Genomic DNA, 21,779 nt, shown 5'->3' with positions numbered 1-21,779 from the left:
GAGGCAGGATTGGGTGGGCAAAAAGCATAAGCCAAAAGGCTTCCTTTTTAAAGTATGTTGCAGGGGTGGGGAACCCTTTTAGCTCCCCAGTTTGGCCACATGGGTCAGATTTGACAGGTGGGTGGGGCTTAGGAAATCACCAGTCACAAAGCTGGCAAAGCATTTCTATCTCCCTCCCGTTCCCCGAGCAAAGGAGGGTGGGGGGAGCAAGGAAGAAGCCTGCATTTGACAGATTTTTTGGGCTGCCTGTGCTTGTTCCTTGAGCGGAATTTAAACCCCATGTGCAAGCGGGGGTTGAATTCTGCTCAGGGAACAGGTGTGCACAGCCAAAGAAATGCAGGCTTCTTTCTTGCGTTTCCCAAAGTGATAGTAGCAGTAGGGGTTGGGAGAAAGCAAGGGGATCCAGAAGACCCTTTGCAAGTCCCCGTTCCAGTTATATTCCATTAGCTTCTGGCCACCATCAGAAATTGCTGCTATATAACTGCTCAGTGTGTTAAGTGATCCTGACCATCCCCTCTTATCTTATTAGGTGGGAGAGATCATTAAAATCATGAAAGCCTACATCAACATGATTGTGAAGAAATGTTGCAGCATCAAATCGGCCACCAGCCTGGACAGTCGTGCGAGTATCTGGACGAGGTGATGAGGCCTGTGGTGCTGCACTGAGCCCTTGAGGAAAGATACACACTGTGTTCCAGCCAGATTTGTAGCAAAAATCCTTTTTTGTAAGAAGGAAAAAACATCTCCCTTTTTTCCTTTGCTTTGAGAGAAGGAAAAAGGGACTGATGCTGAGCACCCACAGCTGCAGGGCTTGCTCTTTAACCAAAACCACAACCCCGACTACTCTGGCTAGCTACTCAAGGCAGCTGGAGGCCAGGCTCCCTCTGGCCTCACTCTTGGAGTAAAGACCTTACTGCAGATGCAAAGTGAGGCCACCAGAAGCAAATGTGGCTACCTTTCTTGAAGAGATTGAGGTGCGGAAATATTTTGTGCAATAAAAGCAGCAGGTGGGTGGGTGGGGAGTCTTAATGTTGTGCTGTGATGCACCAAGCAAGATTCCCGCGTGCGCAAGAGATAGAGGCTCCAGTTAATTTGGCTGCCAGGCTCTCCAATGGTAAAGACTAAACTAACCCTTGGGGGGCTGATGTTCGCTCAGGGATGAGCTGCTACTACTGAATATAGTATTGTGAGCCTCTCTGCTGCGTGGGGGGGGGGGTTGTGTTGTGTTATCAGTATTACCATCCCCAGAGGTTTAAGGTTTAATTACTTCCAAATCACAAGAGTTTTCAAAGCTACAATTGTTAAAAGGCCACCACTCTGGTTTTTTTGTTAGCGGAGATCCTCACAGAGGCTTGTGACTCCCGAAGCAGGATCCTTATGGAAACCACCAGCTGTGTGTAAAACGACACATATTTCTTTCGGTGCTGTTCTTCCAAGCCCTTTGGAGAGGAGCTATTTCTCATGGTGCATGTTTGGAGAGTTTGCCACTTGGTAGTATAAAAAAACCCATTTCTCTGATGAGTCCAGGGGGTGAGATTTGTGGATAGATCTACATGTATCCAGTTGCAAGGAGAACAGTCCCTTTTCCCTAATCACTTTGATGCTGCTTTCCCTTCCTTCCTTCCTGGAGTTTGGGCTGCTTTTATTCCTTATCCTTTTCTATAGGCTAGTTTTTATGCCACACAAAGCCTTGGGAGGCTACAGATAGTAAAACAGACTAAATGAATGGGTTTTGAGGAGGTAAGAGGAGGGAGCTGGCTGCAAAGGCGGCAGAGAGAAAAAGCAACTAGAGTCAAGGTAATTGAGAACACAGAAGGCTGAAGGAATCATCTGTGCTTGATGAGGTAGGGAAGGAACGGGGCACGGGAAGGAGTCAGATGAGTTGGCTGTACATCTCTGAATCCCCACCTGTCTGAGGACTTGCTCCATTCTCTCCTGAAGCCCTCCAGCATGCCAACTTGGGAAGAATGGGTTTATCCTGTAAGCTGCTGAAGCACTAGGGCAGGGATGGGGAGTCTGTGGCCCTCCAGATATTCCTGGGCTACACTTTCCTTCATCCCTGTCCATGGGCTGTTCTAGCTGGAGCTTATGGAAGGGTTCATACACCTGGAGACCAACAAGTTTCCACTAGGCTAAGTGCCACATTGGTCCATTGTGGTTGCTTAGAAAAGCCATGCACATAAGCCCTCCAAAGTAACTAGCTTGCAGTGGGTTGGCCGATGACAGATGAAAGGCAGTTAATGCAAAATATGTCTCTTTATCCTGCTTCTGCAAGCAGTAGGAAAGGGGTCAAGAGGTGGATAAAGTATTGAAGTCCTGTCCCCAAAGAGTTCAAATCTTACTCAGCCCACCTCCTGCCTTCTGAGACATCTCTGGCCATTACCCAGGTATTTGTAAGCATCTTTTCATAGCCTATGGGGCTAGGGACTTAATTTTTTAAAAAGAAAAATACAGCCAAGATTCTCAGGATCCTAAATTCTTTGTCTACTATCCATTTCTACGTTTGTATAATTTGAGGGGAATTATATTCAACTATGCCTTCCTGTCTAAGCACAAAGGCAGCATTTTTCCCCATTCCAGGCTATTTTGGGGTTTTCCACTTTCTTTTTCAGCTAGGCAAATCAAGCTGCCAATCTGCTCTGACCTACCAAGGTTGAATTTCAAATCTCTTGTCCAGGCCACTCAGTAAAACCCAAAGAATCTGGAACTTTTCCTCTGAAAAGGATTATCCAATCAGGGATCTTGTTTCCACACTCCCATCCCTTTGTCCCTGGGAATGCAAATAAAGTAAGTCACACCTGTCTGAAGAAGCCATCCAGTGATGTAATTATAATTGCTTTCTTTTTTATTGAAGCGAAAACACAAAAGCCACAGTTCAGGGTTTAGCAGCCACCTCTTTTCTCCTGTAAGATGCCCACCCAAATATCCTGTGCATGTTATGTAGTTACATCAGCAAGGCTGGACAGACTGTCTCACCATTCTGTAGTTTTGAAAGAGAAACATTGCCTTAAGACACCAGACTGAGTCACATTAAGAGTTCTTACCTCTTTGTTTTGGCCCTCACCAGGTTGCAGAGTGGAACAAAGACGACTAGTGAACTTGATATTCCCTGTTTGGTCTGATACATACTAGAACCTTCTTAGTACACCTTCCTGCTCCCCAGTCCTTAGCCCTGAACTACTGCTCTGTCCTGGCTCATGGGTTGCTGCAGGCAGCTTAAACCCAATTAGAAGTATAACTTCCATTAATTCTATTGCAGATATCCTTCTGCTCTTTTCGTTTGTTTAATTTGTAACTGGCTTTACAAGATGGAAGTTTAATAAATTATTGGATTGAAATTGTTTTTCTTTGTTTCAGTACCTCACTCACAGGCTCACAAGACATTTTTTTGTAGAATTCTTTCCCATTTATTATTTTTTTCAAATTCCTTGGATTGTTTGTAACAGTCCGTGCACGGGTGGAATGAACTTGCATAGTGGAACTCCATCTTCCTCTCCTTCCCCCTGCAGTCTTCCCACAATTTTAGGAACCATAGGGGCTGCAGAGGCGAGGAAAACAAGGTGGAAGTCCTGTTGTGCAAGCAGATGTAAACTTTCACGACAGTGAGTTCTGTCAATTATTAGTAACAGATGACCAAATAATAATAATAATAGAGCAGAAAAACCTGCTTATGGGTATCCAGCCCATGGGCTAAAGCTTTTCACGTTTCAGAAGTGCTCTATTCCTTCCTGGGCTGCTTTATAAAATTTCTATCCCATCACTGAGGGGAGGGATTAGGCTACAGAAAGTCAACTGAACAGGGTACAATAATTTTACTTACAAGGCTGTGCCTGTGTTGATTTCCTGAGCCAACTCCTTGTTCAAGCCATTGAACAGGAGAGTAGGTATACAGATGTTTCAACTTTCCTTGTTTTCATTCTTGGAAGAAAAAGTTGCAATTTTCCTTATTGACGGCAATTCAGAGGCAAACGGGGGTCTAGACTAAGCACACCAGTTTTTAATCCTCTGGCTTCTTTTCTTGTTCCCCCCAGGACCCAAAGATGCCAGAACTGTCACCAAATTGCTTTTGAATATGTTTAATTTTTATATAAACAAATACCATACACTTGAACCTGTAATATAGAAACACAATGATGATTTTTAAAAATTATTTCCCAAAGATTTTGTGTTAGCCAGGCTTGTCTTCTGCGACTGATTTGCACTAGCAGTACAGAGACTTTGATAGGTGTAGCATGAGACTCAAAGCTGACCAAGAAAGCCCTACCTGCTCCAAATATAGATATGGTCCAGAAAAAAGCAGTACAACCTTTGTAGCTCAAAGACAGGCAACGTACAATAATCTAACCATTAAAAAACATAAGCAAAAACATTTTCTTGCAGTACTTTGTGGTAGAGAGGAAACTTTATTGTACAACTCTGAATTCTACTGGTGGTTATTTAGACGACCATTACTGAGCACAATCTACTGCCAAGTTCCTCAGTGCAAGAGCCGCTGAACTGAATGGGAGCCGCACAGAAATAATAGATTGTGCCAACTGTGGCGTTCGATCCCACATTCTCTGTTCACCCACTTTATCCCTAGGGGCATGTGCTAGGCTAAATATACACTGGGTAGCAAATTTTAAAGCCGCAGAAGGATGAACAAAGTGTTCCTTTCTGCTTGGTTCATGACATTTCAATTTTGATTTGGTATGGTGTTTGGATGATCTCCCATTTTCTCTGCAAGTGCATGTGATATCAGGACAACAATGGGCTGCCCTCTGGAGTAGAAGTTGGAGTGTACAGGCACACAGTACTTTGAAAAAGCAAGGTGCCTTTTCCCCATGGGACACCTTGACAGCTACAGTTTTTAATCCAGCTATACAGACTGTGCTATGCACACTGGTGCTGAAAACAGTCTGGAGGGGGGTCTGCACTGTGTACAGATGTATACTGAAGAAAGACAGCACAGACCAACAAAACAAAATAAACTGATTTGCAAGGAAAGGTAACTGGGAAGATGTAAAAAATTAAAATACATTATTATTGGCTCTGTAGATGTATTTGGTAGGAACACAAGTAATCCAATTTGAACTGGGTAGGTAAATGGTATCTCCCTCTTTTAGGGCCAGTTCCACAGTCCAGGCAAAGACTGCAATCACACTCACCATACAACAGGGATTCAAGGCATTATAAGAGCCCATTGTCCTGACATTGCTCAGGTATGAACTCCACTGATTCTGTACCCAAGATTGGCAATCCAAGCACAAAACCCTTTCTAACAAGCAAATAACCTTGGTGGGTTGGGGCAAAGATCCTTCCTCACGGAAAAACGCCCTGAACAAGTGTTCTTTGCATCCTAAGTCTTTCAGTGAATCTGACTGTCTTTGATTCAGTTTCTGAAATAATTAAAGGGAAAAAGCTGCTTATGACGGCATGTCCACCCATCATCTTTTCCTACACAGAAGGAAGGGAAAAACTCTCTGAGCCTTTGACATGATCCCCTTACTATTGGCTGCTGCTATACTCACAGGGAAAGTTGGTGCTTATGAGGCACTGCCCTCCTGGTGTGCCCTTGGCCTTAGGTAAGTCACTGGCGCCAACAATTACCTGTGCCACTTGATGTGGCTTAGACATTTCAGAAGGTGGCAACAGTCACCCTTAATCAAAGTCACCCTCGGAGTTTCAGAATATACTGCACAGTATATTGCTCATATATATACATTCTAGCAGGGGCTGGTTGGCTGGCCTCACCTTTTGCTATTTGCTCCCAAGCCCTACCTCTCAGGGAAGGAAGGAAGGACTGAGGCCTGTTGCTGTACTGCATCAGTTTGGAATATTTGCTACTGAAGGCATCAAGAAACAATATGCACAAGACTCCTCTCTCTCAGTCATGCACTAAAGGCCCAAAGAAATGAAGAGTTCTTCATTTTAGCAGAATTTTTTTTGAAACTGCCTCTTCCTCCAACCAGCTACAAAAGCACCAGGAACAACAAGGAATGTTGACAGCAGCCTTACATCAAGTAACAGGGACGCTGGCATTCGGCAGAGCCTCCTAGATTGCAAAGCAGCACAGGGCACCGCATGTCTATGGTTGACCTATCACAGCACAACACACTTTAACTAAAGAAGCCAAAGGTTTCCAACACAACCACCACAATGCAGTAGGTGCAGCCTCTTTTTCCTTTAAAAAGACCTGCTGGACAAAGCATCCAACGGTTTGGTTCCTTCTTACTCAGCAATACACCATGTAAGGTTCCCTCACAAAGGGAGATGTATTTGGATCCTGGGGTATCATCCCACACAGCCAGGAGCCAGAAAAGGGCAACCTCACCTTATAACCTGCACACTAGCCAGGATGGACTGAGTACAAGCGCAAACACATGCACTACTGCACACAGAGGGCATGGCAAGGAGGAATGGCACTCAAAGGGAGAACTGATCACCTTCATGCAACTCTCATCATAAATGGCCCATTCAGCCTTGGCCCACAACATAAAGCATACCTCACAGTATCTCCTGGCAGCTCTCACACAAGCTAAGTTTCTCTCTTCATGAGCAACACAGGAAAAGGCACTGTGTGCAAAGGAACAGGGTAAAGGGTCACTTGGAGGGATAACATAAGAGGCTCACACCTAATCTGGCAGACACATTCCTCTTTGGCCTGGGAAATCAGAAAGCCTTCCCTTCTCTCTCCCTCTTCTCTTTGGCAAATACTGCTATTTGCACAGAGGCAACATACTTTGCTGACAAGAAAGGGCGGCTCCCCCAATATGTGTGCAAAGGGGAGGGCCGCACTAGCCCTGAGCCAAGGAGTCTCATGGTCCATTGGCGCTGCCTGGCCCTAGAGCGCCGACAGCAAAGCCTCAGCTGTCCCGAGTGGGACAGCAGCAGGCGGCATCGTGGCTACTGGGAGAATATGCCTTTGAAACGGATCTTGTCCTCGTCTTCTTTCTGACGTAAGCGGGTCTCCAGGCTACGCAGCTCCCGGGCAACCACAGGTCCCAACGACGGATCCAGCTGCAAGACCTTGGCAAAGTCAGCCTGCGCTTCGGTTGCATTCCAAACAGCAGCATGGGCCTTGGCTCGCTTGAAGTAGGCTTTGACATTATCTGCGGGGAGAGCCAGCACCTGAGTAATGCAGGCAGGCTCCGTACACTCTGACCAGGCCCACCCAGTGGTCTATTCCACTTTCAACCAGGGCACAATACAAAGCTCCCCCCTCAATCCCAGTTACATGCAAGGACTCTCTTATTTATTTAAAATGACACATATCACACCCATCCCCCTAGGTGGTGCACCAGGGTTCTCCCCTTCTCATTTTATCTTCACAACCCTGTGAGGTTGGATAGGCTAGGAGACAGTGACTAGCATAGGACAAGGTCACCCAGTGAGCTTCATGTCTGAGAGATTTGCACCCTGGTCTCCCAGGTCCTAGTCCAACATGTTAACCACTATACCACGCTGGCTCTCTAAAACCACAGTAGGTCGCCTCTGCCCCCACATGCAGTCCCTCGCAACACAAAGTTAGATTAATCAAATCCCACAACTCCCTATTTTCAGAACTGCTTCCCAGTCCCCACTAGGGCATGGTGTGGCCAGCAAAATGCCTTACCTTCATACTTGTTGAGAATAGAGGAGCAGTGATCCAGCACCTCGTAATACTCCTCGTTCAACAGCTTACACTGGCAGTAATTCAGAAGCAAGGGGGTGATTTGTTGGTCCAGCTGGATCCAGTCTGGGGATCCGGGCTGCTCCTGGGGTACAGGACAAGGAAAGGAGTGTGAGGCAAAGCTGGAGGATTTCAAAGGTTCCCCTACATATGAGAACAGAGGTGCCATGATGGCTGGGCAGCACAACCAAGGGCCCTGTTGACTGAAAAGGAGTGGCCTCCTGGAAGCTCTGCCGGAAGCTCTGCCATCAGAGCAGACCTTATGGAATGAAAGGCAGGGGAGGAACTGCGCTGGGAGCAGGGCTGCCCTTTATGCAGAGCCAACCCTGGCTATCAATCCACAACTCACATCTGCCTCTGCAGCATGATGCAAGGGAAGTAGGATCCCTGCTTACATCTGGAGCTGACACACCCACCCTCTTAACACAAATGTGTAGACAAAAGTGAAGCTGCACTAGGGTGTGAGGAAGACGCGCCTTCACTCACCTTCATCTGCAGGTTCTTGAGGCAAGCGATGGCATCGTAGTACTTGGCAGCTGCCTCCTGCACTTTGCCTTCCTTGTAGAGCTCATTTCCTTCCTGGTGGATCAGGGGCACGGCCTTCACTTTCTCGTCATCGGACATGGCCCAAGGATCTTGCCGGTATGTGCCAGGAACTTCCACCTAAGCGAGGCACAAAGGCAGCAGGCTGGGTTAGTGGGGGCAATGTGAGCACTGTAAGAGCCCATCTGACTGTGTGCCTTCCGCATCCCAGGGTACAGGTAATAAAAAAACAGTCTTTGATGAGATTTATGAAACTGGGAGGAAGTGAGATAATAGGAGGGTTCTCAGTAGGCAGCTGCTGCTTCATCCCTGGGTGGTACCTTTAAAAAGCTAGCAAAATCATCTCATGTACGTAGCCAAGAAAATAAAAACGGAGACCAAGACAGATCTGTTAGGAATCAGCTTTCTCCTCCCTTCTTGCACATCCATACACCCACATACAGGAGAAACTCCCAAATACACAAGAGAGCCATCACTCTCCTGATTCTGACTGTCCCAGAGGACCTCACCTTTCCTTCCCCTCACCTTGAGCATCTCAATGGCAAAGATGAGGGGCTGGGGGTTCTGCTGCAGCTCATCGAGATCTGGGTAACCCAGGGAGTGATGCTCATGCATCTGAGCAATGCCACAGCAATGCCGTTGTCCCTCCAGTGGATCTTTCCCAGCCGCAATGTTCCTCAAGCTCTTTGACACCATTGGGTACAAGACCACATGCTGGAGAGAAAGAAAGAAAAGATCAGGCATAGTCCTTCTTGCTAGGAGAGAAGAACCTCTCCCAGGGAATACCATCAGCCCCAAAGATATGAGATAAAATTTTGTGCAAGTGCTGAAATGGTGTATTGTCTCTCCAAAAAGAACAAATCTGGCATTCCATCACCTGTGCCAGATCCAAATACTTAATTGTGAGTTGTGGAAGGAGAATCCTAAAAGTTGCAGCCAAGGAAACTCCAATTCTGCACCAAGAAAGCATAAGTATGTGTTAGGGAAACTACAGATGCCAGGGCTAGGGAAGAGACCTCTCCTTGCCTGGTATGTCTAAGCCACTTCCCACACTAGACCAAGCCAGCTTGCAGCAGAAGTGGGGATTCTGGGTTCAAGTTAAAAATAGGTATATAGAAAGAAGAGTACCTGGATGCCAAGATCCAAGTTTGAGACACGTACTGTTTAGTGAGAGAACCCCAGCAGATTTAAAATAGCAAAATATACAGCAAAATAAAGTGTGGAAATATAAGTTGTTATAGCTTCATAATACACCCTTCCAAGCTCCTTCCAAAGTTTTCCTCCTCCCCTAACATAGAAAAAGACCACGCATTGGGTAAGTTAAAATTGGTTTACTGACTTCAAATGGCTTCATAAATTTGCACAGACACTAACAGTTGGCTAAATTACAAAGTGGTTAAAGTTTCTAAAGAACTCAAAATAGTGGTTTGTGAGAGCTATGCTGAGCTTCTCAGGTAGATGTGTGTGGAGGTTAGAACAATAGGCTTGATGACCTAAGGGGAAGTGACCTAAGCAAGCCTGGCAAGACAGCTTATTCTGTGGTATTAACCCTTTCATGCATTAATTAAGACTTAAGAATGTTGTTTCTATGATAGCTCAGTTGGTAGAGCAGGAGACTCTTAATCTCAAGGTCATGGGTTTGAGCCCCACTTCCTGCACTGCAGGGGATTGGACTAGATGACCCTCGTGGTCCCTTCCAACTCAACAATTCTATGAGGCTGATCATCCCACAAGGATTACCTTTGTGTCACACAAGAACTCAGCCATCTCTCCCTCTCTCATTGTGTGCAGGATAGTCTCCCAAACGGGCAGCTTGAATTTCTTGCCAATGATGAGCTCCATGGGCTTCCCTCGGGTACGGCTGTCATCCAAGACTCGCTGGTCCGGACTGCAGAGCAGTGTGCGGTAGTGGAAGGTCACCTGAAGAGAAGGGGAAGCAGAGTGGTTGGATCAAGGGACTGACGTGGCATTACACCAACTTCTAATATGATGAATAAAGCTAATAGCACAGTACATTGCCCTCACTGTATACAAGTGACAGAGTTAGTGCAATCAAGCTCAGAACAGAGTTTGTAGAAATTTCAGCTTATTAGCTGATCCATTCCATGCACTGTAGGAACTAGACCTTTATCATGGTGGTACCTACCCTATGAAGCTCCCTTTCATGGCATCAAGCAGGCACCAACTCTTTCATCTTTTCGGTGCCTATCAAATAACCTTCATTTTCTACAATAAGCCTTTCAAGTGGAGTCCCACCCCACCCCCCTGTCTGTATCTGTCCTTGACATGTGTACACACACACACACACACACACACACACATATGGATGTTGCTAAATCACTTTGGGATTTTATATGGGAAGCATTAAATATATACAAATTTGATTCTCAACATCCATTTAAATAACTGGTCAAATCAACAGGCAAATAGATATAGAAAGTCCTAGCCCAGGGTTGTAAACAAGCCCAGAAAAGTTACCTAACCTGCAAAAATGTTTATTAGCCAGCTGGGGGCTGGCAAAGAACGACTGGAGAGTTGCAATACCAAGCTGGATGCAGAGGAACAGAGCACTCCATTCCCTCCTCTGCTAGCCCATTCACTCACCTACATGCAAGTCCTGGCCACCCATGGCTACGACTTAAACACAAGCCTGTACCAGCCCACTCACCGTACCATACTGCTATGCGGGTGGATTGAGCAGCAGGTCTCACAAGCTACTGAGCCAGAAGAAACTGTTATTCATGAAGCTGTAGGGGAATTATACAGCAAATAAAAATAACTTGTTTAAATATCTCTGTCCCCCAATTTCTCAGGCAGAGAATAAAGGGGGGGGGGAGTTACTGCACTGGGAAGTGTAAATGCAGGAAGGGGCTTCAGCATCTTATAAACACAGATCTGCTACTAGCTGAAGGTGGCTTAGGTGACTTTTATCCCAGGAAGCTACTTTATAGCAGATCAGACTATTTGCCCCCTAGTTTAGGGTTGTGTGCTCTGACAAGCAGCAGCTGCTCAACAGGGTCTCGGGAAGAGGAGGCCCCTTCCTCTCCCTTCCTATCTGTTCCTTTTAATTGGAGATGCCTGGTGCAGAATCTGCATACAAAGCACCTGACCCGCTACTCACCTATGGCCCTTCTTAAAGGAATAAAGGTTTCTCTCAGGCATACTACAGCAGCTGGGAGAAGCAACACACACGTCAAGTGTCTTCACTATCCAATTATGCAGATTAATCTGTAAAGTGTTTACTGGTAGCACAGATGTGGCTTTATCCTATTTTAATGCACATATTCAATTTACAAGCACCAAGTCTGTTCTCACTGCAAATATGATCCTGTTTTGAAGGTTGGGACAGGGCCTCTTGTATCAATCGATGCTTTGGGGAACCGCCGACCTTCTGATCGGCAAGCCCTAGGCTCTGTGGTTTAGACCACAGCGCCACCCGCGTCCCCCAAGCAGTGTAAACATTTTATTTAATAAATAAGACCCCCCCACACATACTTCCTTCCCCCCCTCGGGATTAACCCGTCACATATTCGAAGTGGACTGGAAGCACAGCTTACAAAATGCACATTTATGGGCGGGGTGGGGGGAGAATCCCTCCATCTCGAAGGCAGGAACGAATCAGCCTCGAGTTAGCACAATTCTGGATGTAATAAAGCGTGGGTAACGAACTCAACTCACAAACCCCGCACCCCACTATCTTCCCCGCGCACGCGTATTTTAGCCTCCTCGTGCGTCATCGCCGCTCGCTTGCGCATGCGCGCTCCTCCGGCCCCGTTCCGTTATTTACCTCAGCCCCGAGAAACCGTCCTCTCTCACCTTGGTACCATCTTGGTAATCTGGTTGGGGCCCTCGGCCTTCCTGCACCAACCGCTTCTGGATGCCATCCGCCCGGAGCTGCTCGACCTGGTCCGCCATGATGGCTCCTCGCCCGAGTTTTGCTTCGAGGCAACCTTCGTGCGTCTCCGTAGCCTACGGATGAGCCGCCGAAGCTCCCTTCGGCGGATGCCGGATGTCGTCGGTTATTTCCGTATCCGGCTTCGGACGCGGCTGGCGGCAGCCGAAGTCTTTCGGAAGGACTCGGGCTCAGCCTCGGCTGGCTATACTTATTGTAAACAGAGGGGCGGGCGGCGCGGCGTTGCGCGGATCTGGGCTCTCAACTCCTGTCCCAAGTAGCGGCCTGAGCCCAGTCTGCGCCTGCGCGTTTTTTCTTTACGTGCCTGTTGCGTCTCCCGAGTCTGCGGGGGAGCTCCTTGCCTTCGCACAGGAGCTACGGAGTCTGCAGACCACGTAGTAGTTATTGTATACTGCTAATCGGCTGTTGTAATACAAAAGATGTTAATACTTCATACAGTGGGTATAGAACAGTAGAGCAACGTTGCACACAAAATCCAACATACTGAGAGACCTGCTAATACCAAGGTTACAGGTTTGAATGATCCTGGTATGAGTGCATATTCCTGCATTGCAGGGGGCTAGACTAGATAGTTTTCCCAGTAGTGATGTATGGAAGTGATTGCCGAAGAATTGATGCTTTTGAATTATGGTGCTGGAGGAGACTCTTGAGGGTCCCATGAACTGCAAGAAGATCAAACCTATCCATTCTTAAGGAAATCAGTCCTGAGTGCTTACTGGAAGGACAGATCCTGAAGCTGAGGCTCCAATACTTTGGCCACCTCATGAGAAGATAAAACTCCCTGGAAAAGACCCTGATGTTAGGAAAGATGGAGGGCACAAGGAGAAGGGTGGGGGGACAGAGGATGAGATGGTTGGACAGTGTTCTCGAAGCTACGAACATGAGTTTGACCAAACTGCGGGAGGCAATGGAAGACAGGAGTGCCTGGCGTGCTCTGGTCCATGGGGTCACAAAGAGTCGGACACGACTGAATGACTAAACAACAACAGACTAGATGATCCATGGGGTCCCTTCCAGCTCTGATTCTATCATTCTATGCTGGGCTAAATGTAAAAAGAAATGCCATATCCTGTTTCTGCTCTAGGTCACGAATACTCCCTTTCTTAATTACAGAAAATCTAAAGGAAGAAGCCTTTCTCCCCATTCCCCAACATCTGTTTTCCTTCCTATTGGTTTGCTAATCCAGAAGTTCTATTCAATGCTTAACACCCTTGAAGACCATTTTTAACAGCTTAGGGAGCTGTGTGTTGTGACAGGTTAGTGTTGGCTGCAGCATGTAGGTGTGTCACATGAACGCTCCCCATGCTCTTCCCGAGACTGGAAAGGGGTTCATTTATGTCTAAAAACTGTGCCACCAACATGAAAAGTTTGGAAAGCTCTGCCCTAGTAATTGCACTTCGCATTGCATCTTTACAATGCAATCCTATATGCTCCATTGAGTTCAATGGAAATGACTTCCAGGTACATGTGCCTAGGCTTTGTCAATTTCCTCAGGATAGCTAGATTGCAAATAAAAGGGTGGTGATTAAATTATGAGTGTCTGAGTGATTACAAAAATCATGGGAAGTGAGTGAACTAAAGACAAAATATAATTATGTAAGAATTTTGCATATTTACATTTTACATACTATAGTAGGATTGTGTATAAAATTGATCTTTTTATTTTTGTATATCCACACACGGCTGATATTTTCACTAGATAGATGGATAGATATAATTCAAATACATTGTTGTGCACTTTTTAAAGTAAGGGTCCTTCTGAGAAGGCTTTGCTAAACATGTGTGACCTTTGGAGAACACCCCCCACCTACATTGCATCATTTGCAGCCTTTGTTCTTTTTCTGATTTTGTCCTGGTCCTCGTTTGTCCTAGATGGCTACTGGCCATGAATTTCCCATTTCTCCAGCTTCTGTTTTTTCTGCTTTGTTATTTACAGTCTCCTTCACCTTAACTAGGATGTTAGGGATGTGTGTTTTTTAATAATTAACCAATAAATAAATAAAAATACACGTTTGACAGGGACGGGATAACTGTTTCCAAGCTAGGTTGAACCATTTCCCCTGTGGGCTCAGAAAATGTGGGAATGAATCATTTGTCTGTTGCATGAGAACAATCTGGCAGAGGACTCTCCGCCTTCTCACTTCACCCCTAACCGCCTCTGATGACTGTGGAGGAGACTGACAAGAGGACTCTAGCCCTTTCCATTGTACCTGGCAGGTAAGAGGCCCTGCTGAAGAGAATATTTCCTTTCCCTTTTGCAAGGTCCCCAGAACTGGATCCAGAAACATCCTCATATCATTTTGCAGACGGTAAGTGCCCAATTAAGGAGATGGGAGCACTACAGAGCTCCACACACCACGATTAGGTGTTTTGGTGTTTTTAGTTCAGATCTAAGCTGCCTTTCTAGAACTGACAGCTGCTGCTTCTCCTGCTAGGTTTTAATATGATAAGTTATACATCTGCTTTTTGATATATTCAACAAGGTTGATTTCTGCATATCTGGGTCTTGCTTCGCCATTACAAAGAAATCTGATTGTGCCAAGGGTCCACACTGGAGCTAGAATCTTTTATTGACTGGTGTAGGGTTGTCAGACACACAGGACAAGCACCTTGTACCTTTAACAGCTGACTGAGAGAGAATTGGGACAGATGCCGTTCGTTATGGAGAGATAAGCAGAAGACGCATTGGCTGATGCACACATGCCCCAGCCATGTGCAAATAGTAAAGGCCCAGGACCCTAGCTCTAAGGGCATTCCAAGTCCTGTGCTTGGCACTTGGGAAACACTGAACACTGCCGTCGATGCTAGCACACCTGCAGAAATGTTATTCCTGCATGAATGTTGTGTGACAAATGTCAGTGTAAATTAACATGAAAGGCAATTGATGAAAGACTTGAATTCTGAAACTTCTCCAGAGTGATCTGGTGCTTCCTTCCTCCACTTAACACATTGTCCTCCTTTCTTCTGTTTGAGAGCACTTGGGAGAGTTTAGAAAAATAAGATGCCATTTGATTTACTCTCTATTCCAAAATCCAGGAAAGTTGGATGCAGGGTGCTACCAGCAGAGCATAGGTGTGTTGCAGAAAGGTGGGTTAATATAGAAGCAGGGGCATAGGAAGGGGGTGCGGTGCGCCCCGTGTGTCATCCCTGAGGGGTGACAAAATGGCACACCGTGGGGGGCAGCACTTACTGCGGGGCCTGGCCTGCAGTGCGCCTGAGTCACGTCTCTCCTGGGAGTGACGCAGTGGCTTGGGAGCCCGCACTGCCTGAAACAGCAGCATGGGGCTTGTGTCTGCCAGGCGGACTCCGTGGGCAGCTTGCCAGCCACCCCCCTGGGTGGATTGCTGTGGTGCCCCCACCACTCTCGGTACCGGAGCAGCTAGCTACGCCCCTGCATTGAAGAAGCTCCAGGTGATTCTCTCAAACAAATGAAGGGGAAGGCCTCAGGAACAAGCTAGCTTGCTAGATGATGTCCCAAGATGACTTAGTCAAAAGTTATTTTGCCTTGGACTTTGAATTCATCAGGAACTCCTGACTCTGTTGAGACAGAACCCTGTTACTGATCAAGCTGTTACTAACCTTGAATGCACTTACTCCAAAACTTGTTGTAGGGCATTGAATCACTCTCATCAATTTCCAAGTGCCCAGGTGAGTCCACCTTTAAGATTGGGGTGTGAAAGGAGGCACAGCAGTGCCATTTTGTACAGTTCATTGTCTGTGTTCTATGGCATTTACCCAGTCATATGACCAAGTAAATCTGAGACCAGCATGAATTTGACCAAACTGTGGGAGGCAGTGGAAGACAGGAGTGCCTGGCGTGCTCTGGTCCATGGGGTCATGAAGAGTCGGGCACAACTAAACAACTAAGCAACAACAAAATCTGAGACTGGCAAAGTTCTACATCCCAGCATCATTAAAATGTGTGTTGCTTTTTCTGCCATGGCAGATTTTTGCTGAAAGGGAAGTACAAGGGAAAGTGACATCCTTTCACCCCAAGCACCATTGGTCTTTGTCTTCATTTCTGCAGCATCTGCAGGCCCAGCCTTCCCTGAGGATGCTGGTGTTAGTCAACAAGGATGAGCTTCGAGTGCTGAAGAAAGAGCTGAGGAGCTGCTTCCCCGAATCTCTAAAGGTGAGATGGCATCCTCCTCTGCTCTTTGCCAGGCAGATGCAGAACCTCTGCTTGGGCGATGAATCCAACCCAAAGCTTAATGTGAACACCACCAGGAGCCCAGTCTGTGACAGATACCTCTTCAATCCAAGAATCTGAGGGAAGGTAGTAGTGGTTTCTTTCTTATCCTTTAGAGCTGGAAATGTCAGATCAAGGAACTGTACTCTGGGCACAAGGGCTTTCCAGAAAATGGCAGATAAGGTTGGGCTGGCAATGTCATGACTCACTGTTGGCTTCGTGGATCAACTGACCACTGACAAGGTTAACAGCAAGGCTGGCCACAAAACTGACAGGCGACATTTGAAAGAAACCAGGAACACATCTGAATTCTTTTAATGCTCCCGTTTCTGTTATGTCAAGATAGCTGAAATGGCCCTGCCGTGCCCCCTCCCTCTTGTCCCACCAGGTCCATGGGGCTGTGCTGAACGTGTGCCAGGGAAACGCTTTCCATCAGGAGATACTGGTAGATTCCTGGCCCAGCTTCCAAGTGGTCATTGCACGGCTCCAGAGAGAGGTATTGCTGAGATGGGACACCTAAGAGAGGGATGTTTGTCTTGGTTCTGTGAGTAGCATCAGCAAAGGGCTTGAATTGTGAGGACGAAGAAAGCACTACCAGTGGGAACAATCATTTTGCATGTTAGCCTTAACCTCAATTTAGTGCTGATAGCTTGATAACTTGTACTTATGCTCTCATAGTGTAGGGGTGTGGTGCACTGTTGCTGGGGCAGCAACATGTCTGCCCCATTATTTTTAAAGGGGGATGATGCACACTTTTACCCAAGGGAGAGTACAGCCACATACAAAGAGTCATAGTGGGGAAGATAGGATTGGGAGGTGGAGCATTCCTGGTGCAGGAAATTATCTCTTGCCAGGGTGCCAACAACACCCCAACAGGTGCCTAACTCCTTTGCACAAGTACTTTCCACAGCACACTCATAAATGAGGTACAAGCTGGGGCATATTTTCCTGGCAGTGAAATATTGTCAGCTGAATGCTAGGGAAATGCTGTTCTCTACATCAGATATGCTAGTGGGGGGAGTCATTTGGGCCCCCTAAAACAGAAAAACTGCACATATTTTGCATAGTAACACTTAGTTTAAAACAAGGGTGGCAAACCCCCAACCCAGAGGCCTGATCAGATCAAAGACCTCCCCGATATTGGGAGCAGGAGCAAAAAGGGGGGAGAAATTTTTTAAATGATGAGATTGATCATCTGAGGCTGGATGCAAATTGCACCTCAATCATCTGAAGAGGGGCATTTGTCACTGATCAGATGAGCAATCTGATGTGTGCTTTCTGTGGTTGCCTATGTCTTGCAGAGGGTTTGCTATGATAAAAATCTTATCCACCCGTTTTAAAGCTTTTTAAGCCTGCTCTTTAGATGAAGACTCCTAGGTGGGCTAGTGTGTGCAAAGGAATGACCTCTTCCCATCTTTCCTGCTTGTTTTTGCCTAGAAAGTGCCTTCAGAAATGAACTATTTTACCCAATCTTGTGCAGTTTTCTATAAGGACCTAAATGCCTATGAGAAATTGGTGAAAGATTCTGATGCCATTGATTGGAAACAAGAATTCTTACTTCAGGGTAAGACACCTCAACACCCAAAGTTCTGTGCATGTGCCAGTGCTACTAATTTAGAATTCTTAAAAAAAGGAATATTGTATGCACAAGTTTTAAGAGTGTGTGTACTTTTCTAAACTGTTTCAGCACTGGCATATACATTTAGAGAAGTGTTATTGTAACCTGTTCTACATCTGTGGAAGAAAATCTTAGTTTTGGTGCTGCTGAAATCCTCTTCGCTAGTCAGAGCAAGGTTTACTTGAGGTGATCACCGTTTTACCTTTCCCATAATCATATAGAGTTGTGGTCTATGCTTCTGCGACTTCTGCCCCTCTCCTCTGAGCACCTCAATAATCCCCTCACCATTTTCCACACCCAGGTCTGCAGGATGGTGTGTATCAGACATCTCAAAACCTAGCAGCTGCCAAGCATTTCTCCGCAAAGCTGGTGACTCGGACCCAGTTTTTTGTTGTGCAGAAACCCTTGAATTTGTCTTCTTCCACACCCACGTATGTCACGCTCTATGACTCAGGGGTTGCAGGTAGCAAGCAATACAAGGAAGGCAGGAGACATTTGCCAGTGCAGTAGTAATTTAGAGCATGGTGCCCACTCACTGGAGACCTGTAACAGGGGAAAATATGTGCAAGAGGAAATAAACTCAAAGCCAAGAGGTGACTCTTATGCTAGGCAGTTATCTTTTCAGGAAGAAAGGACAAGGACCTTGGCAGTTGTAACAGCAGAAAGACTCCTCCATGTTTCTGATTTTTTTCCATAATTCAAATAAGAGATGATCCCTGTTTTTTACCCAGGTACTCTGCACATGCCCAAGGACACAAGCAAGGTGATTAGGAGCAAGCACAAACAATGGCTGGCTAGTAAGCCAATGTTTGTGGATCTCTGTAAATCATATTTGTAGGCTTTCCAAAAGGCAGATACTTAGTAATGTTTATCAGGGCCACTGGATAAGTCCTCTGTAAAATGGGAAGGGGAGGACAGGACATTCAACTGGGCAGGCAGTGAGGTTAGAATGTAACATCACTGTTGATAAATATTACAATAAAGGATTGTGCTTTCATAGGGTTAATATTCCTGAAACATTTCACCTGTAGAGTGGGATCAACTTACCAATAGCTGTAGTTTATACTACTATGAATCCACTGGGCTAATAGCAGCTACACAATGTAATGAGCTCCTCTGTACTAAACCTTTGCTGGCTGGCACTAAATCAGGCTTCCTCAAACTTGGCCCTCCAGATGTTTTTGGCCTACAACTCCCATGATCCATAGCTAGCAGGACCAGTGGTCAGGGATGATGGGAATTGTAGTCTCAAAACATATGAAGGACCAAGTTTGAGGAAGCCTGTACTAAATATTCAAGATTTAACTCTGTTGCAGCAAGTACAGCAACAAACAACATTGGTGGCATTTAATAGTCTCATAACAATGCCACTCATCATTCCCTCTTAATTAATTTTGGGGAAATGTAGCCCAAGTAAGGAAGTCAGCATAAAAACTGGGTCCCTCACTAATAACGGTAGGGAATAAATTTAATAAATAATAAACTAGCTAGGGCCTACCATCCTCCATGACTAGAGATCAAACAAGCACCACCATGTGCTCATAGATCTAGGAAAGCTACAGAGGGCTCAGTTACACTTTTTGTCATGTTAACCTTCAGGTGGTTGCAGGGTATCCCAGCTCCATCTGCAGACTTCAAGCTTGACACTTGGGTGCTGGAGCTGACTGGTTCATCATGCCTTAAGTGTTACTTCTGAAGGTAGGCCTTAACCTTTCTTTCCTTCTTCAGGTCAGGATCAGAGCTGAAACTCTCATCCCTCAACACCGCTCATGCTGCCCTGCTGAATGAGACCTGGAGTGTAGGTGGCAATGAGCAGAGTCTCTGCTATCTGACTCGGCTAATCGACTGCTTCTCTAGTAGTTGCCTTCTGGATGCTGGAGGATGTCCTATCTCTTGGGTCCTGCTGGATCAATTTGGGTGCCTGACCCATGCTTACACCATGCCAGCGCACCGTGGCAAAGGCTACATTCAGCTGGTGATAGCAGCACTAGGCAGGAAACTACAAAGCCTCAATTACCCAGTCTATGGTGATGTCCTGGAAAACAACACATCAATGCAGAGAGCCCTACAATGCCTTGGAGCGAACTTTACTAGTTGCTTTCTGTCCTACGACCTGCATACACCCATTTCTCTGCTGTAACAGGCCATTCAAAAGCTCTGTCAGTAAAAAATAAACTAGTGGTAGCAGAAACAGATGGTTTAAATGAGAAAATTCCTATATATACATTTTAAATTGTATAAAGTTTCAAGAACTAGGTTCACATTTAATAATCTGGACACAAGCACATTGGCCCCACAGTTAACATCTAAGCTGAATCAATACCTTTCCAGCTAAAACCGATTAGATCCAGACCTCAAACAAATAGCCAGCAGATGAAGGATAGATTTGATTTTCACCGATTCCATCTGTGCTCCTGGATGAGTTGCATCCTAGGGTTGCTGGGCCACCCGAGGCCTACAAACTCCCAGGCTTCAGAACAGTATCATGACAAATCAAAATGACTGAAGGAAGTCTGAGAACTTTTGACAGGTTTGAAGCCTCCAGTTGGCTAACCTAACAGTGCTGCTCCTTGTTTATGCCCTTACAAAACATTACTGTAGACCTCTTGTAGAGGCTCAGTAAAGTAATAGAAGTTATAACGTCTGTAAACAGAACCTTAAATGAAGTATTGGGAGAATCGCTATGTGCAATCGCTGCAGATAACTGTTAAGGCATGTGCTATACAATATTTGACTTCAACACCAGAAAATTCCAATTAAAGTATATCACATTTGTAAAATGCACACAGTTTGACCTGAGGACCAGCAGATGATACATTGGGCCAGAGTCAACTAACTGGTCCCCCATCAGAAGAAGCCCACACAGGAGTTCTGCTAGCACAATAGGGCTTTCTCTCCATGCCATGTGCCCCCTGAAATTGGCTCATAGGGTGGGAGGTGTTGAGAGAACCCCAAGAACAGCATGTGGTGGGAGGAGAGGAGAGAGTGGTCTGTCTGGCAAGCAGAAAGAGTGAGAGAAGAGTGTGAAGCTCAGTTCTTCCCAGAGTTTCTAGTATTCAACGCAAGAGTGCACTTCCCGCAGTATACCACAAGGGCTACTGTTGGGAGCCCATTTCTCATACCTGTTCATCATTGCTGAATGACAGCTTCAAATAATAACTCAAACTTTACTGATACCAAGGAATAGCTACATTTGAGCAAGTAAAAAGTATTATCTGGGGCATTAAAAAAAACCCCACAAACCCAACAACCCTGTAATAATGCATTTAGCTGTTCTAGGAGCCAAGAACAAGAGGTCCTACCTAAGCTTGGGGTAACACACACATTGTCTGGTACAATGTTAATAGTTTACTGGAAAATTGCACAGGTGTCTGTGTGTACTCTTAGTACTTGTGGGCAATTCTCTGCATCATCTTCACTCCTATCCTCTTTATCCATTTAGACAAGATGTTTCTTACTCCAGATCCAAAAACATCTGAAGGGCACAACTCCCATCCACCCCAGCTAGCATGACTAATCAGTGATGATGTGAGTTGTAGTCCAAAATATCTGGTGGGTACCATATTGATGAAGACCAATTTAGGCTCTTAGAAATGTAAGTATCCTACCTGTACTACTGGCCCCACCAGCATAGTAGATATGCAGCTGCTTTTGCATTTCATGACATTATGTTCACCTATGTTCATCACCCTAATTCATATTCATTATCATCTATTTGGTCACATACTAGTGCAGTTTGATCCATTCATCCTCCAAGAAATGGCGGCCTTGCTCCAATCCACAAACCAACCAGCCCCTAAATGCCATCTAGAGTGAGTGTAAGATAAGAGCTAAGAAAGAAGAAAAATGTGGCTGGAAATGTAAC

The 21,779-nt window shown here is 45.8% G+C and overlaps 3 protein-coding genes across 7 annotated transcripts in view; 2 read left to right on the top strand and 1 right to left on the bottom strand.

Moving 5' to 3' along the window:
* LOC114602469 (unconventional myosin-X-like) overlaps window positions 1-3,343 on the top strand; it is a 77,153-nt gene extending 73,810 nt beyond the window's left edge. For both annotated transcript variants that reach the window (XM_028740721.2, XM_028740739.2), the window contains one exon: window positions 530-3,343. In XM_028740721.2, the coding sequence (XP_028596554.2) occupies window positions 530-643 (114 nt within the window). In that variant the 3' untranslated portion in view covers window positions 644-3,343. The remainder of the gene's footprint in view (window positions 1-529) is intronic.
* A 717-nt stretch (window positions 3,344-4,060) lies between these two features.
* On the bottom strand, window positions 4,061-12,280 carry LOC114602483 (AH receptor-interacting protein-like). The gene is given in 7 exon segments (XM_028740751.2): window positions 4,061-6,888; window positions 6,891-7,091; window positions 7,595-7,736; window positions 8,138-8,314; window positions 8,720-8,908; window positions 9,935-10,114; window positions 12,011-12,280. Coding segments are annotated over 7 exon segments (1,053 nt in total). The 5' UTR covers window positions 12,110-12,280; the 3' UTR covers window positions 4,061-6,823.
* A 232-nt stretch (window positions 12,281-12,512) lies between these two features.
* LOC114602452 (glycine N-acyltransferase-like protein 3) lies at window positions 12,513-20,105 on the top strand. Of its 4 annotated transcripts, none has more exons than XM_028740695.2 (6): window positions 12,513-14,324; window positions 16,135-16,239; window positions 16,685-16,792; window positions 17,734-17,860; window positions 18,216-18,345; window positions 19,643-20,105. In XM_028740695.2, exons 2-6 carry the CDS (start codon window positions 16,162-16,164, stop codon window positions 20,052-20,054), a joined length of 855 nt encoding a protein of 284 aa, XP_028596528.2. In that variant the 5' UTR covers window positions 12,513-14,324; window positions 16,135-16,161; the 3' UTR covers window positions 20,055-20,105. The 4 variants fall into 4 exon arrangements, with proteins under 4 accessions (XP_028596528.2, XP_077789835.1, XP_077789833.1 ...); XM_077933709.1 differs by having other exon boundaries at window positions 16,054-16,239; XM_077933707.1 differs by having other exon boundaries at window positions 12,513-14,416; window positions 16,054-16,239.
* Window positions 20,106-21,779: the final 1,674 nt, after the last annotated feature.

Source organism: Podarcis muralis, chromosome 1 (genome assembly GCF_964188315.1).
Source record: "Podarcis muralis chromosome 1, rPodMur119.hap1.1, whole genome shotgun sequence".
NCBI classification, from domain to species: Eukaryota; Metazoa; Chordata; class Lepidosauria; order Squamata; family Lacertidae; genus Podarcis; species Podarcis muralis.
This window is presented reverse-complemented; position numbering and strand designations above follow the sequence as displayed.